Source organism: Gambusia affinis, linkage group LG09 (genome assembly GCF_019740435.1).
Source record: "Gambusia affinis linkage group LG09, SWU_Gaff_1.0, whole genome shotgun sequence".
Classification (NCBI taxonomy): domain Eukaryota; kingdom Metazoa; phylum Chordata; class Actinopteri; order Cyprinodontiformes; family Poeciliidae; genus Gambusia; species Gambusia affinis.
Genome location: NC_057876.1, coordinates 25,020,575 through 25,039,137, shown reverse-complemented (window position 1 = coordinate 25,039,137; position 18,563 = coordinate 25,020,575). Strand labels below are relative to the sequence as shown.

Sequence of the window (18,563 nt, the reverse complement as noted above, 5' to 3'; positions counted from 1 at the left end):
GTGTCTAATACTTGACTTTCGATCGATTGTGCTTTTTTAGTGTTTGTTCCCAAATATAACACTTTAACGTTTACGTTCTTTGAAAGGCATATGACAAATACAACCGATAGTTTCAGTTCAGAAACTTCTTAGAAATATATTAAAATCGGTGCTATATTAACAACAAAACTATCAATATAAAATGCAACATTAAATTACGAATATAATACATAATATTGACAGTAGTCAAAACCAAGTCCATTTCTGTCTGTCTTTAACGGCAGATCACATGACCCAAACACGTTTTCTTAAGACGTCATGACGTAAGACATTACAGTTAAACGTAAAATGAATCCGAGGCGGAATAAAACTCGACTGTTGGAAAGTAACAGGTGAAAAACTTTTTCGTAACAGCGCTTCATTCGGCGGCAGGTTAGTGAAATTTAACATTAACGTTTTCTTTTCTGAATTACGTCCAGACACGTTAACTTACGCAAGTTGATTAAAGTTCCCTTCCATGTCCACGTTGACAACTTGTTTACAATGGTGCTCATTCATAGGACTCTGGTAGTTGGCTAAACAAGAAAGAAAGGGACTCAAGCGATAATATATCGATGTATTCAACGAAGTTGTTGAGAGTGCTGGTGTAAATTTCGGCAACTTCCAAGTGGCTGTATATAAGCTTACCACAGACTAAGCACCAACACCATTGCTCTGCTTTTAACATTTTGAAAATACAAACTTTTACCTTGCTTACCGAAGAAAGTATACAATATTATTTTTAACTACCAATAGTCAACTTTTAGTTATTGACATTTATGAGTTAAAACTGCACAGGAACAATAATCACGTTCTATTGTCATTTTCCTCGTTCTCTGTCCTTACTTTGGTCCGTATATTCGACATTCAAACACTGAAAGTTTGTGCCAGGGTTTCTTGGTGTGTCGCTTTATGTGTAACCTGAACTGTAAGCATAAGCAGCCTTCTTCATATCTCATACGCATATCTCATATCTCATTGTCCTGAGCCGTATGCAACGAAATTTCGTTATGTATACACCCCTGTGCATACAAAATGACAATAAAGTCTGTCTAAGTCTAAAATAGGAGGAAATATGCTTTTAGGTATGGACAAAATGTGAAGTCATGATGGAGGGACTTCCGTGCTTTTCTACTGCACGGTGGCTGTTATTACAGTAACAATAATATGCAAAGGAAATTTTCATATTTTCTGTAGGTTTCCCGGGGCTGCACTGTTGCCTTGCAGAAAGAAAATCCATGGTTTTCAGCCTTGGTTCTTTTTGCATAAAGTTTGCAATGTATCGTTATGTTGGGTATTCCTCCCACAGTCCAAAAGCTTGACTGTTAGGTAAATTGGTCACTTGATACTACCCTCAGATTTGAGTGTGTACAAGAGTGGTAATTAGTCCTTTGAGTCCCCTGTGTTGCTCTGTGATGGACCTCGACCTATGCCAGATGAACTGGGCACCAGCTTTCCTGCTACCCTGAAGAAATAAGCAAGTTTAAGTTAAGATGAATTGTAAAATACATTTATTGAACATGATATTATGATAAAAGAATATTCTGATGTTATTATGGCAATGGTAAGAGATATGACAAGAGTTAAATGTGGCAGAGGCAGTGTGATGCTTTGTTTATACTTCTACTAGGACCTTCCACTCATGTAAATGTTATTATGACACTCTTTCATGGCAATAATACAACCTGAAATATTTAGCTTTATAGGAAGGATAATCCACTTGGCTACAAAGAAAAAAAATGTTTCAGGAATTGTTTGAGGAGCACAACATCAACTTTAAGGTGTTAACTTGCATTTCCTGTTCCCCAAATCTCTAATCAAGTATCTTATGAGATGTGCTGGACAAAAGTCTAATCTGCTAAAAAAAACTAGCACATTAGTTTCTTTTGTGTGGCAACACAAAAAAGGTGTTGGCACAGCACACCTTTTGTGGTCTAGTATGTATGGATTAGACTTGCTTTCCCATCAAAAGGGTGACCAAAACACAATATTAGGCAGGTGGTCATAATATCTGATTGGTTTTAATGTTTGTTTGATCACTGCATATTCTTACTGCAGGAACTAAAGCTCAACATGCTAGATGGGGGCGACTGTTGCACAGCTGTGGAGGCTGACCCACATCAGCCACTGATCCTGGAAAGAGCTGAGAAGGAACCTGAGAAGAAATGGCATACTGTTGTGTCAGATCGGGTGAAGAAGCACTGCTCATGCTCCCCGGAGAAGGCGAAATCCAAAATACTGAGCTTTTTCCCAATTCTGCAGTGGCTGCCCCGCTACAAGCTAAAGGACTGGATTCTGGGTGATATTATGTCAGGACTTATAGTGGGAATCCTGCTGGTTCCTCAGTCCATTGCCTACTCCTTACTGGCTAGTCAAGATCCTATATATGGTTTATACACTTCCTTCTTCTCATCTATCATTTATGCCATCCTGGGTTCCTCCAGACACATCTCAGTGGGGATATTTGGAGTGCTCTGCCTGCTTGTGGGTCAGGTTGTGGACAGAGAGTTGATTCTTGCAGGATACCTCCCAGAAAGCAGTTTTGGCAGTAACAACAGTGATGCCTTGTTGGCTGGCCAGGGGAACAGCAGTAATGTAGAGTGTGATAGGAGCTGCTATGCAATCACAGTGGGAGCAACAGTCACCTTCACTGCTGGCATTTACCAGGTAAATTTAATATCTCACTGTTGTCCACGTAAATAAAGGTAGTTCTTAATGTGAAATTAGGCACATTTTACTGTATAGTTTTTAGTAAATTCTTACATTTTCAAACATTTTATTAAAGTCAAGTATCAGTTATTGCTTTACTTTTTAACTTGGCTGCTTTTTAATCTCTTTCTCTCAGGTTCTGATGGGCCTTTTCCAGGTAGGCTTTGTCTCCGTCTACCTGTCGGACTCCCTCCTCAGTGGCTTTGCAACAGGGGCCTCCTTGACCATCCTCACGTCCCAGATCAAGTACCTTCTGGGGCTGAAAATTCCCCGGCCACAAGGCTGGTTCACTCTATTCAAGACCTGGTATAGTCTGTTCACCAATATGGCAAAAACCAATATCTGTGATCTAATCACAAGCCTGGTTTGCCTGGCTGTCCTGATTCCAGCAAAGGAGCTAAATGATCGCTTTAAATCCAAGCTAAAGGTAAAATATATATAAATTTTGGCAAAAGATGAATATATATATAATACTTTTTTTTTTAAACCATTTTTATTTTACTCCTTTTTTTCTTTGCCAGGCTCCGATACCATTTGAGCTGTTTGTGGTTATAATCGCAACCCTTGCCTCTCACTTCGGTCACTTCAACAGTGAATATGGTTCAGGGGTTGCTGGAGACATCCCTACAGGCTTCCTTCCTCCTCAGCTGCCAGCATGGACGCTCATCCCCAATGTGGCAGTGGACGCCTTTTCCATTGCCATCGTGGGATTCGCCATCACGGTCTCCTTATCCGAGATGTTTGCCAAGAAGCACGGCTACACGGTGGATGCCAACCAGGAAATGTATGCCATTGGCTTCTGCAACATCCTGCCTTCTTTCTTCCGTTGCTTCACGACCAGTGCTGCTTTGACGAAAACCCTCGTCAAGGAATCGACAGGGTGTCAAACGCAGATGTCAGGCCTGGTCACGGCTGTTATTCTGCTGTTGGTTCTCCTGGTTATTGCGCCACTCTTTTACTCCCTTCAAAGGTAAGTATGTCAGAATTTCTAAGTACATTAAATATTCATATCTCTAACTATAGAGATTTTTTGTGAGAAATTCTCTACAGTTAATGTGATTTATTGTTTTTACATATGGATATCATATTTCACCTAAAAATTATGATCCTTGCAATCAAGGTAAAATTAAGCATCTATTTGTCTGGAAAATGTTTGTTGAGTAACATTGCAGCTTAGGAAAAGTTAAAATCTTTTCTATTTTTTTTTTTGTGTTCTCGCCATAGAGTGAAAATGCTGCAATTGCTTTTAACCAAATTTTTAGATTCTTCTGAAAACATGTTTTAAAAAAATACACACACTACAGGCGTAGAGTATAAAACCTTAACATGACATAGTCATTTTGAAACATTCCCAGTGTTTCAGGAAACAGGAGGTTTACTATAGGATTTGATTGTGTTTACATTTTGAAAAGAGGTTTCAAAGGTAGACTTTGACAAATACAGATAACCTTTGGTTATAGTTCTGATCTCATGTTGACTCGCCTGCTTTTCAGTCAGCAGGAGCTCTGCTCAGTACAAATCCCGGATACAGATGTTTTAACATGCCCACATAGCCATTCATTTGCAACAATAAACAGGCAGTAAAATAAAGAAAAGTACAAGCAACCCTCTATAAACACAAATTAACTCTCAATAAAGGGTAGCTCTGTATTAGTTTGCACACATACCCATTGAAGTTTTTCACATTTTGTCATGTTACAATTTTCGCTGTATTTTAATGTGCTTCCATGATTAACCAACAAATTCTTTTGTAAATAAAAATCAGAAATATATGGCATGCAGCCACATACTTTTCCAATTTTTAAACAATCATCTTTTTAAGCAATTAGTTTTTCTACAACTGCTATAAAATGAAATGGTGAAGGGATGAAATGGCAAAACATGCCCCTGAAATGGGGTTACGGATCGGTGGAGACTGAGCTTGCTTGAAACTGGACAGCAATTTGACACCCTGCATGTGTTTTTATGTAGTTGCCCAATCTTTAGCAATTGGCACATGTTTTATGCCTTTCCTCTTTCTCACACTGGCTCACTTTGCACTCCAAACCCCCCTTGAAAGTTGGCAACCCTGGTTAATGCACACTGAGGTGAACTGCTAAGGAGAGATATTCCACTTAGTTCCACTAGCAACTGCAATTTTTATCTATAGTAGCAGATGAGCCAAATGACTCTGAGGTTTTTTTGTTGTTCATGTTCTGTCCTATGAAAACTGTTTAACATAACATTTTTATCTCTTCTGCATTATACAGATGTGTTTTAGCAGTTATCATTGTGGTGAACCTACGTGGTGCTTTAAGAAAGTTCAGGGACTTCCCTCGGATGTGGCGCATCAACAAAATCGATGCCTTGATCTGGCTGATCACCATGGCAACATCAGCGCTGGTCAACACAGAGCTCGGCCTCCTGGTCGGTGTTTTGGTGTCGGCCTTCTTCGTCCTCGGCCGGACCCAGCAAGCCCAGGTCCTGGAGCTGGGCTGCGCTGCCTCCAGGGAGCACTATGAGAATGTTTCGTCCTACCGTGGCCTTCAGACACATTTTGGAGTGGCTGTATTCAGATATGGTGCACCGATCTACTATGCCAACCAGAGCTTGTTCAAAAAGTCTCTATACAAATGTGCAAATCTTAATCCTGTGAAGGAGAAGGCTCAGCGTTTGAAATTTGAAAAGAACAAAAATCAGGAAGACACTGAAGAAGAGATACCAAAGAGGATGTCTGAAGATAAACAAAACAAGGAGAGTGTGGCTTCTTCATCTGTAACATTGATGCTGGGTGAAAAATCTTCCAGAAGCGTACGCAGCTTGGTAATCGACTGCAGCGGCATCTTGTTTTTGGACACGGCAGGAGTGAACGCTCTGAAAGAGGTCCGCAAAGATTACAGAGAACTTGCAGTTGAAGTGGTCTTGGCCCAGTGTAATACTTCAGTACTGGATTCTCTGGAAAGAGGCGGTTACTATGACAGCAAAAAAGATGGTGAGGTAGGAAAAAACAACATGATATTCTACACCATCGCGGATGCTGTCAGCTACGTCCAAAACCTAAATGTGCCTAATGGAGATTGTGATAACAAATCTTGAAGATGCAATAATCCATCCAAAGGTCTGGTTGTATGTGATATACAACCAGCACACAGCTAAACAGTAGCTCTTTGTCACCAACATGCCTTATAATTCTGCTGCTGCTGATGAAGGTTGGGGTTACAGGTGTAGATCAGAATGATTTATTTTACCTTCATGGGGTCAAGTTAAACTTAGAGAAGAGTTACTAGAAACCATTTGTTATGATGTTACAATATATTTTTCTATTTTGTATGCAAATACACTCAAATGAATTGTTGAGATCTCCCTTCATCAGTTGGCAGAGGTCTAAAATGTAAATTTACATATTTTTAATTTGCTAAGTTTACCATGGAAATCTATTCAACCTTATTTTTATTCTACCTATTTTTAATCTAGTAGTGATATTTTTTTTTTTCAAATGAAATAGATTTTTTTATTTTGTGTTTCGAAAGTGTTCCTAAATTTGACAGTAGCTTACAAAGAGAATGAAAACACCCAGAGGAAGATGATCTGAAGTAAATAAAATTGCATCATCACTGCCTTCCTCTTAAGAACCCTTCCTTATTAGTTGTCATTCCAGTCAATCTGCTTTGTTCCTTCATAAAAAGAAAAGTGACGATGCTAACAGGAAGTGTTTGCTTTTGTCCATTGGGGAACAAAGTTTAGTTTGATTTCAGAAGCCAATCCTTATTACAAATTCTTTGTTGTTTTTGTAGTAATTCCTGTTTTATTTCTAGAGTTAGACTATGGTTTCATCACATATCCTTTCCACTTTATTAAGCCATAATTCATGTCTGATAATTCAATTCTACTCATCACAACATTGCGCTTTTATATTTGTCGACTATGGCAAATGCTTCAAAGCATTCCTGATCAGAAATACTGTATGCTTGGCCTCATTATCTCAATAGACCTCAGTAATGCACTAACTACATGGGAAGCCATCTAAAAATGAATGTAGGAAGTTAGGTGTTAATAAGTGTTTTATTTTTTTACAGGGTTTTTATCCCCACTGAATAAATACACATAAATTAAAGGTAAATGCTTTTGTGTGAAATTATACTAGTGGTGAAAAGGAATTTCATTTTAGGTGTCTTGTGCAATTTTATCTTGGAAGCCATAAAACATGTTACTAGCATTAAGCAATAATTTAACAATATAGTCAGGTAGTCAAACATTTAAACATGTTATAGCATTATATTTCAAGTTACAGATGAATAATTGGTTTATGTTAGACTAGAGTAGGCTCTTGAGTAAACTTTAATTACCTATACTGTACAGTTGTTGGAATCTGCATTAAGGATTTGGGATTTGGACTTTGAACTTTCTCCTGGTATTCTGCAGCACTGAAAAACTCAAATATTACTTTAAACCTAAACTTGTTTTCAAACGGTTACATTTGGTGGTGTAAATCTACCACAAAATAGTACACAACTGTTGAATTTGATCATAGTTTTAAATATGTTTATTAATGTTTTGCTGAAGCTAAGAGGCAAAAAAGTAGAGCCAATAGCAAAAGTAAGTTTTTGAGGTTTCCAAACACTGCTAAACAGGATGGTGTCTTACTGTAACATGTAAAATATGCAGCTGAAGGTTAGTTGTAGTGAAGTGAATGCTATGTACTCCTTGGAGTTTTGTATGTTTCATTATTGTTTTATGTCGTCATGGGTTCGGTTCACGTATTTGATCAGTCAGCAAGGTGAAGGGTGAATATACATTAAAAGGTTCACTATAGGTCATCAGAATGAAAAACTGAGCTGTTATGCAATCATAAATAAAACGTTTAGGAAGTCGCTGTATAAATAGTTTTCTTATCATGCGCTGTAGCACAGGACCTGGGTATAAAATGGAGGAAGAAAAATTACCTCAGGTTTATTCTCACCAGAAAAAGTAAGGAAAAGTTATTACTGCTTTAAAAGCACATTAAAGTATGTACTATTCATGTTTGAAGTGCCTAAAGCTTTTGCTGTCTCTGTTACCAGACATGCCTTAAATTACAAAGTAAGATTGTACATGTAGCATTCATAATCCTGTCTGTAATGGCTGTATGCACATTGTTTTGGTGTGACTGTTCACATTCCATTGACATTTAATTTTGGGTGTGGAGGCTCTAAATAAATGTGGACTCACAAGTTTAACTTCTCTTGTTATGATAATCAATTATAGGACTTTCCTTGCTGAATTATACTGAAGAGACTGTTGTTACACTTTTGCTCAAAAACAAGCCCATTAGGTAATTGAGACATGTGAAACTGTTTATTTTGTATGCTATTTTGTAAAACCATTATTATCTAACTTCATTTCTTTAAACAAAATGTATATTACAGTCTTCTCTTGTGTATAGTTTTGTAGTTTTTAATCTAAGTCCTTGAACCAAAAGATCACAATTATTTTTTATTGCTTTAAGGCTCAGGTTTATTTATTATTCAGTATAGACTAGAAGTCAGAAAGTATGATGTGGAATCACAATGTGACGCTTTACAAGAACATTTATATGGTTGTGATATTTTAATAAATAAATAAAAGCATACTTTTACAATTGGTTTTCTTGTACTTTATAGTTTTCTTTGTAGTTTCGTCCCAGTAAAATCCCCAAATTCTTGTCTAAAATGAATCTGTCACCAATTGTGTTTTGCATTTGCTTAAAATTTGTGCTTTGCAGAAACTAAAGGATAACTTCTACTTTCATAATCTTATGGAAACTCTATGGAATGGAGCTTTCTGGAGAACTGTCACTTACTGTTGTGTAACCATAAGAGTTTTGTTTAATTTTTTTTTATAGGATTAAATAAAGACATAAAGATTTCAATTTACCCTCCATTTTCTCTTGTGAATTGTTCAGTGATAATCTGTGCTCATTAAAAAAGATAAAGAAATAATAGTACAAAATTAGTTGCATTAAATAAGTCAAGCAGACCCTGTAAAAGAGCAAAACTGTTTCAGCAGTATTATATATATAGATTTTAGATATAAATATATATAGAAATAGTATATAAAAATGTGTTTTAGTTAGATATGTAATATCTAACTAAAATATGTATTTTAGTAGGGGCTACACAGTGGTGCAGTTGGTAGCACCATTGCCTTGCAGCAAGAAGGTCCTGGGTTCAATTCTTGGCCCAGAGTCTTTCTGCATGGAGTTTGCATGTTCTTCCTTCCACAGTTCAAAAACATGATTTTCAGGTTAATTGGTCTATCTAAATTCTCCCTAGGTGTGTGTGGTTGTCCTGTCTGTCTCTGTGTTGCCCTGCAATATACTAGCAACCTGTCCGGTGTGTACCCTGCCTCTCGTCTGAAATGTCTTGCTGGAGATAGGGACCAGCAACCCTTCTGACCCCACTAGAGACAAGGATGTACAGAAAATGGATGGATGTATTTTAATTATATATAATTTTTTATTTTTACATTCTTTTTTTATATAGACCTCTGGCCCAATTTCCTTTCATCTGGGACCTTAAGACCTTGCCAAAATAGAGATAAATCAGAAGAATAAATGATAATCTTAAAATAATCATCTAAAGTCTTAATTAATTTATTAATCAGTTTGCTCTGTGGATGGTTGTGCTGTGGTATGTGGGACACTGAGAGAAGCCAAACCAGTTTTTAAATCACTCTTACATTTAAAAGTAAGCCAGATTCCTTCATTCTGAAAATGGATTAAACTGCCACTGAAATCATTACTTTTAATTTGTTCTTCTAAAAAACATCAATGTGTTTAGACACTTATTGTTGTTTACACCAGTTCTCTTTAAACACTTTTCTCATCTCATTCAGATAACAGAAAATCCTATCAGGCAAAACAAAATACCAGATATTGATGTGAGTGGGGATCCCTTGATGCCATGACTCTCCTCTCTGATGCTTTTGTCAATATTGATGCTGGTCTTTTTGCAGGTTGGTGGATGGGATTTAAGAGCACAGGAATTCTAGGTTTAGGGTTTGTCTTTATCACGTTCTCTACCATCCTCATCCTTCACTGCAGGCTTCTTTGTGGCATATTTAGGTATCCATTTTAGCATCTATTTTTGCTCCACCTTCTTCACTTACACATGGTGGTGAAATCATAAGTTGTATAAATAAGTGTTGCACTGATTAGGCATAATATTATGACCGTGGACAGGTGGAGTGAGAATGTCTCCTATATTATTGAGTGGAATCTAATAGGCAGAAAGAAAACCATTTGTCAAAAAAAGCAATTATTGAATAGTTACAAGAAGGAAAGATGGAGAAAGCTAATCTGGCAAATTGATACCGTGACTGGATTGATAGGTTCAGGAAATTTTAAACCACATAGAAAAACATATAACTCAGCTGACAATAACAAAAAAAAGTCTCTAGACTATTAATATATGCTATGATATATTCCACTGATTTGAATTTTTAACAAACTCTTGACATGTTTTTATTAAAGGTTAGTCAACTACTACCTATAACTTTACTAATCTTTGTTTAAAAGATCTGCTAACAACCCATTTTCAGAAATGACAGCAACCCTCAGGGGCCCAGTGGACTCTGCACCTCAATGAGTCTGGAATAATGTGGCAACAAAAGTGGGGGTGAGTGTATTACCTGGCTGGTGGTCATAATGTTATGCTTGATTGGTGTCTATTTTTTGCTTTAGTATTTGAGGCTCACGTTGTGTTAATGAATGCTTTGCTTTTTATTTTCCATATGATTAGAACCCTTTCAAAAGTGAGAAGATATTTTGCCGGATGAAAGGTATATTTTATCTTTGGAGACTTCTTGACATTAAGTATTGACATCTATTAATTGTTATGCTCTTGGTAGATGTTGAATATCTGATTCACATTGAGGTATCGAAGATACAATTTCTTGAGTTGTTTACACCAGTTGACCACTAGATGGCACTAAAGTCTAGGTAAGGGTTTAAGATATATTGAAGCAATCTTAACCATATTCAACACTAAACATTAGGTTTTACAATTTGAGGATTTACATTTCTTGAAATCTTAATCTGTATGATTTTAGAAAATCATTTGCACATTTCCTTGATCTTTTTGGTTCATTGTTACTTTATATTTTGTTTTCATTTTGTTTCTCCCTTTTCAAGTCTAATATTAAATCAAAAAGAAAGTCTATTTAGAAGAAACCTATGGACTTAACTCCAAACAGACCCAGACAGCATGATGAAATGATTAAAAGCCCCTAATCTCAGCTGTCCAACGTTGCTACTATTCTCCAATAAAATTGTATGTCAAGGCTGAAGGAGACTGATACTGAAAACACACAAATTCAGGACTTTATCTGGCCCACAGCAGAAAAGTCACGTATTTGTTTCTTGGGTATTTAAAAAGATATTAATTAATTATAATATTTTTAAGCATAAAAAAACAACTGAACTCCTGCAGATTCACTTTAAATCTGTTTAAAAATGGAGCGGTGGAAAGAAAATCCCAGTTGTCTGTGGCGAAGTGAGAATTGCAGAGATGATTATGGGCTCTTTCACGGCTTGATGCATCTCACAAATGACATTTACCAGGCAATGGCACTTGTCTTGATTGGCGCACTGTGGAAACTCCCAAACCAGAAGCAGAAAGTTAATATATGCTCACCTTCAGTCTGTACATATCTTCCTATCACCAGTTCCCAATACAACTCTCACTAATAGCACGTGGAGCAAAATTATTCCCTGAAAGTGGAGAAGGTTCCTGAATCTTCTCTGGAGGGAAAAATCAGATTTATGAGACCTAAGTTATTCAAACTCCTATAATTTGCTTTTTTATATAATTTTACTCTGCATGAGAATTAATATTTTCATTTATCAAAAACACAACACTGTGGAATCTGGAGTTTGGAGAAACTTTTGACAAAAGGTTAGCACAATACTTCCTTCTTCTTTCTTTGTCTTCATTTTCAACTACCGGTACTGTTTGAATCTGCTTTATCTGTAAATGACTAAACACTCCCTCTTTTTGTTTTTCCATACAGAGAAGATGGCAGGTTTACAGAAAAGCACTTTCCTTCTGGTGAAATACTGTTTCAACTAGTCAAATTCTTAATGTTCTGTGAAAAGGACATTTCTCCATTTCACTGAGGCTCAACAAGATCAGCCAGCAGGTATCTTATGTTTGCTGTCACAAACCGTTTTATAACCACCTTACACATCAGTTTGTTACATTATTTTCCCTCTGAAATGTAACACTCTTTCCAGATGAAGCTCAGAGATCTGCCAAATCCATGTTTCCAACACACACAAAAAAATTCATATAGAAAAATGAAGAAATTAGATTTCTGGTGGAAGTCTTTTCCTCACAATTTTCCGATTAAAAGAAGTTTATAATAACAGTCCTCCTAAAACAGCCCAGAGAGTTCTTCACCAAAACAAAAGGCAAGCTTGTAGAATGTCAAAGTGTAACAAAAACATATGCGTTCAAAAATTCAGCAGTAATTTGTTGATTATTTTCCACTATGCCTTCTGTGAGTAAAGCCACGGCATATTTACTCCGTCTGTTGATTTCTTCTGAATTATTTGCAAATGCTACCATTAAGTTCTCAGGATTCTTTTGCTTCCTTTTCTTCTTATACTGTAGAAGATACATCTGGCCGAGTGGTTTTGTGTTTAGGTCTGTCTGTTTCCTGAACAGCGCCATTGAACAAGCTATTGCTGCTTCTAATGATGCACAGTCTTTGTTTACTGTTTCTACAAAATACCTCTGGCTCTGGGTGTGTTCTTGTAGCTGTGTCTTTTTCCTGTAGGGAGGTACTGGCTGCTTGAATTTTACAGGAAAAAAAAAAAACGAGAACAAAACTAAGGCAATAAACTAGGTGTGTTTTGATCTCATTTGTCAAATTAAAATACCTTTAGAAAAAAAAATTTGGTATTAACCATTCTTTCCATGTTATTTTATTTTTCAACAATTTTTTCCTAGTTTTTTATAATTATTGTTGGTTTATATAATAATTGGAACGTAACAGTTCTAATTAGCCTCAGTAGTCAAATAATCCTACAGGCTGTCAATGTGACAGCATGTAGGATTCTTACAGCTGGGATTATTTGTTTATTGTTTTCTTTTCTCTATGGTTCTATTGACTTTGCCATTGCTGCCTAATTATGTCTACTCTGTTTTTAATAGATAGTACTTTTTATGCAGTGTTTTCTGCCTATTTTCTCAACCCCCATCTTGTTATGGCTGATGGCTACTAAGGTTGAGTCGGGTTCACCTAGATGATTTAATCTCTTTCAAAAGCAGCTGTTTCTTTGCACTGTTTCCACAAGCTTCATTAGGTGAGGTACAGTTAAGGACTTGATGCAGTGAACCGGACTCCCTTTGATAAAGAACTTCTATCAATTGGGGTTACAAGGTTGTTCACAGTATTGTTAAAGAATTAGGATTAAGTTTGTCTTTATAATCCAATCTTAATCTTAAAATTTGGGACTTTGGTTAGATTTTTACAGATTGTTTTCAACCAGATTAAGACCAATTGGATTATATATAAACCTAATCAAAGGTCTATGAAAAAATAAAGTAAATACAAAAGGCAGTTGGTTTCCATAAGATGTACTAGCACAGACAGTTATTGCGGGATACTGTTAAAGTGAACCTAAATGACCTTTTGTATTCAGCTAAAATAAATTTATTTTAGTTTAATTGGAAGATTTTGTGGAGGTTGGGTAGCGTTATTGTTTATACTAACATTATTTCATCCCAACTTTCTTACAATCCACAATTATTTTCATCTGTTTAGTTTAAAGTTAAAAATGGGCATTTGTTTTCACCCCATCAAAAAAAGTTTCTTCCATTTTCATTGCTTTGCTTCTTGCCTTTTCCTATCACAGCTCACAGACCGAAATCATCAGGGTACTTTTGTGAGTGATGATTGGATTCAGAGTTCTGATGCAAGTCTGAGAAACTCAGAGTGAAGAGAAAAGTGAAGGTACAGGTCCCTGTGGTGCACCGTGGCTGTTTACCACCCACTTACTCCCATTCATACAATAGTGTTCTGACTGTCAGATAGCCAATAATCTAGGCAGTTGTGGAGGCATGCACCGGTATTTTCAGGACTTGTCTCACAGCAAGGCTGGCTGAATTGCCTTAAAAGCCCCGGAGAAATCAAAGAACATGGTCCTTACAGAGCAGCCTGAACTGTGTGGATGAGGAAGGGCTCACTAAGGTAGGTAGACAGTAATATGGCAGAGTCTGTTTTATAGAGTGAGGCTGTGGAGAAGTGATAGGGAATCCATGGAGGGGGTGAGTGGCTGGGTGCAGGTGAGAATGACTTAAAGTACTCCTATGAACTTAATGTAATGAAAATGTAATTTAGTTCATTAACTCTATTAAGGTTTAAGTCAAGTCAAGCCTTATTCCCACTCTCCCTAAAGTCTTAGATTTTTTTAACCCTGGAAAACACATCCTTCACACCGTTTTGCTGGTTTAATTATTTTTCTTTTATGCTTTGAAGATACTCCACAGATAAATATCTTCATTTATTTATTACTCACTTAGACATGGTTTCCTTTGTTTTTGTGGTTACAATGAGTACAAAGAAAAAAAAAAAGTGCTATGATCAAAAACCATTCGGTCTACCATAAACGTATAATTAAAAGTATCATACTTGGTAGACTTTCAAATATAAGAGCTATATTTAACCAAGCTGTTTTTAAGTGCATATTCAGATCATTGTTTTGTTTTGTTTTTTTCCGTTCTGCAAGTATCTGTATTAGGGCCTACAATTTCAGCATGTGACTTCAAATTAGGGACACCATAAAATGTCCAAAATTCCTTGTCCACATAGAGACAATTCTAAACATTTCTACCGCAAACAACAGTGTGGAAATGAAAAGGGGTTTCATAAGTTCTTTTTTAAATAATCATTTTATGTGTCAGATGAGAAGAAAAACAAAAATACCTGCAAGACATAAGTTTTTTCCAACTTACCATTCAGGGCTTAAGCACAAAATAAAATGAATTAAAAAGACTGAGAAAAAAAAGAAATAACTTTTTTTTCCCTATGTGCTGGAGAAGAAAAAAAAAATCACACAACTGATTTTCTTCACTTCAACTGTAAAACAACAAGTAAACAAGTAAAACAACAAAAAATTAAAAAGACTTTAACATGCTTTTTCTTTTCCACTATTTTGGTTATTTTCTGTAAAAAATAAGAAATATTGTTTTTAGTCTGAAATACTTTACAGAAAAACACAGTTGATCAAACTTTGCACATTCTAATTTAATGTATGTTTATTTTTTTATTTTTACTTGTACATGAAAAATAATATGTGAAAATGTTTTGTTTTGTTTTTTGAAATATCCTCTCAGCAATTAACTGGGCAGAGCAAGATGTGTTGAAATAGTGCAATAATAATTCTGAACCATAACTGGACTCTGTTAAAGTGGCCTACAGGGAGGTAGAAGTGTGTTGCACAAAGCAGATGGGACGGAGCAGGCTGATGGCATCAGAGCACACTGATACAAATACACACATGGAAACAAACACACACTTTAACATGCATGGTGATCCCTCAGTGCTCCCAACAACAACACCAAATGCTCTGTACCATCCAACAGCTAGAGATTACAGAATGATTAGGGCATAAACACACAAACACTGTCAGCTGACCACCAGACGCTTTGAGCACATTACTGCCAAATAAAAAGTCAGTTGGGTGGTTATGAGTTGGCTGCCTTGTCTGCTGACGAAATACGTGAGGAGGTTCCATTTCGGTCTGTGAATGCACAATATCAGGAGCCATAGAAAATGTTGCTAATTCACAAAAGTGGAAAGTCATTTTCCTACTGGGTAACTACGAAGATGTGACTCATTTGTTTCTCTGCCTTCTCCTTTGTCTGCTATCTTTATCTGATAAAGTTTATATTAGGCAATCTGAGAGATATTCTTATCATGATGTTAAATTCCCATATGGAGAAGATAACAGTGGTCATGAAGTTCTTCTGTTGTCTCTTACACAGAATCAACCCACATATGTCTGGTGCTATTTCTGGCCAACAGAACAATCTGCACACATATAAAAAGCAATAGGCTGACCCAAGAGCTTGTTTGTATTCAACAAACAAGCTCTTGGGCTTAGAAAGACAAATTTGAAAAATCTGTTGTCTAATATTATCAAATAAATCAAAAGACTAAAAACATGTTTTCAGTGGAGCTGCTGCAAAACTGTTGATTATTTAACGGCTCAGTGAGTGGAGTTTCCAGTTCTCTACCAGCACTAGCTGACTTAAGCAGCTGACTTCTCCACCTTGTTCTGCCGTGTACATTATGAGACCTGTAATTGCTTTATAGTTTAATTATAGTTATTATGAAGTTGTAATTTGCAATGTGTGGATCTACAACTACCCCCTTATGCTCAAAACAAAGTGTGTCCTTCCACAGCTAGCATGTCTTTCTTTGTGAATTTATGGGCAGCTGTGCTGGACCTGAAAATAAAATTAACTATAAAGCAGCCAAAATACTGGAAAATGACACAGATTGTTTTATTACTTGATAGAACAAACATACTGATTGATTATGTACTCTGCTATATTTTTATTTTGTGTTAAAAAAGGTTTAGTATAACCAATGTGCAAACTGTGTGGAAAATGGTAGCCTATTTTGCCCCTTGTGGATTTTTTGATAAATACTCTCAAAACATTTTAAGCCACCATTTGACAGATATACCAAAGATTCCATTGAAAGCACTTTGCCGCCACCTGGAGGTTGGAGGTATGCAAAATTCAGTTTTATTTAGCTGATATGGAACATATGGCATAATATATGGCATCAGAGCACACTGATACAAATGCACACATGGAAACAAACACACACTTTAACATGCACAGTACATGGTATATAGTATATAGTATATGGTATATGCCATATACCATATACTATATTCAAACTAACTGAAACATTTGCAGACATGCAGAGTTGTCAATCCAGAGAGAAAAAAACATTGTGTTAAAACATAGAAACTTTAATATACTAATGACATACTTTTCATGCCTGCATTATATATTAATATTAGAATATACATTTCACATCATATTTTTTTCACATTCACAAAATGTAACATATATTGCATGATTGTGATAAGTTACAGTGCAATGCCAGATAGATGTTTTCATGTTAGAATGTAAAACGTTTTACGTTCAGACATAATAGTTTGTTTTGTGATATGAAAACAGTGTGCAGTTGATGTATCATCTATATCAATTGTTTAATTTGGACTCTGTTAGGGTTGAGCAATTGCCGAAAATGAATAAATGGATGGATGTTAGCTTGAGTCCTGTCAGAGTGACCTGAATCACAGCTGACTCTGAAAGTAGCTGTTTGAATTTACCTTAATTTTGAGATAATCTAAAATCAGTCTGGTGGAATGAGAAATATTTTTGGCACAGCTGTGCATGTTATCCCTCAGCACTTGTACACCATCTGCCTGCTGAGTGTGATTGATTAAGGCAGTTAAGAATCAGGAAACAGTTCCACAAAGGGAGTATCTAAATACAGTTTTTTTGATCTCCTACATCTGCTGAGCTAAGGAAATGCTAAGCATAAATAGCTTAATATAGTAAAACAAGAGACAGCAGAGGATCACTGATATTGTGAATTACATCTTTGTTTGCTTTCATTGTCCTACCACCACAAACCGTACATCCTGATTTGATTTCAGAAATAATCAGTGATTTTTACAGATAAAAGATAATTCTTTTCATGCTTTCATTCATTTTAAACTTTTATTTTCTCTGTTTAGCATTAGATGCAATAATGCCTACAACTGAATGTGTAATTTTAATAAAAATGACGTATATGCATAATTAAACATTTTTTTTAAAACTATACATATATTGTATTTTTGATTGTAAAGTTAGGGATGTCAAAAGTTACAGAGCATCCTTGTTAAACAAATTCAGTTGGCAGACATTTTTCTCATGTAAATGTCCAATTTGCACAACTATTTTTATTGATAGAGCAAGATTCTGTTTCTTGATAAAACAAGATAGAAACTTTTTTCTGATAATATGATTAAATATGAAAGTCATGCAAATATACAAGAGCGTTTTTATTGGTTCTCTAAATAAAAATAAAAAAATGCTTGTTACCAAAGTTGTACCAAAATTGTTCTCTTTATTAAAATTAAGAGAATAAAGCACAATCTGTTATTAAATTTTCAGGAAGAACCATTTAATTTAGGTGTGCATATTTCATCTTTCTCAGTTTGGCAGAGCCATAATGTCTAATTTGAGCATTATAATCAAATAGATGTGTTATCTTCCACTTATTTGTGTAGAGAATGCAAAGATGAAGAGGATCTTCACTTCATTTTGATGTCAATATTCTGGGTCTACATTTCCACAACTTGGACTAAATCCTGTCTGGGATAGTCTGTTGACTTTCTTAGTTATCAAGAGGTTTCCCAGAATGTCCTTGAACCAAACTCTAACTCCTTTTCCATAACCTCCAGACATGCTTAGCAATTTTTAATTAATCTATCCATGCATCGTCTATGTCCAGGGTTAAGATGGATCTGGGGTCTCTCTCCAGCATTCACTGGACAAGAGGCAGAGTACACCCTGGACAGTTCATCATCATAGTGCAACACAGATGCACACAGAGCAAACAGCCATGCTTACACACATACTCACAGCAAAGGGCAATTTAGAGAGACCAATTAACCTAACAGTCATATTTTTGAATTAAAGACCTTTGAGACCAGTGAAACACTCATCATCAAGTGTGTTTGTTTGAGTCATTAAGATAGTCATTTAAACAGGCTTAATTACCCTTTCTTAGAATTTGTCACTTTTATCAGCCAGTCTATAAAG

General features: G+C 35.9%; 1 protein-coding gene across 1 annotated transcript; it reads left to right on the top strand.

The window, feature by feature from the left end:
- Nucleotides 1-292: 292 nt before the first annotated feature.
- On the top strand, nucleotides 293-7,922 carry slc26a2 (solute carrier family 26 member 2). Its single transcript, XM_044126145.1, has 5 exons — nucleotides 293-411; nucleotides 2,077-2,685; nucleotides 2,864-3,154; nucleotides 3,249-3,697; nucleotides 4,977-7,922. The coding sequence occupies exons 2-5, from the start codon at nucleotides 2,092-2,094 to the stop codon at nucleotides 5,800-5,802; spliced, it is 2,160 nt and encodes a 719-aa protein (XP_043982080.1). The 5' UTR covers nucleotides 293-411; nucleotides 2,077-2,091; the 3' UTR covers nucleotides 5,803-7,922.
- Nucleotides 7,923-18,563: the final 10,641 nt, after the last annotated feature.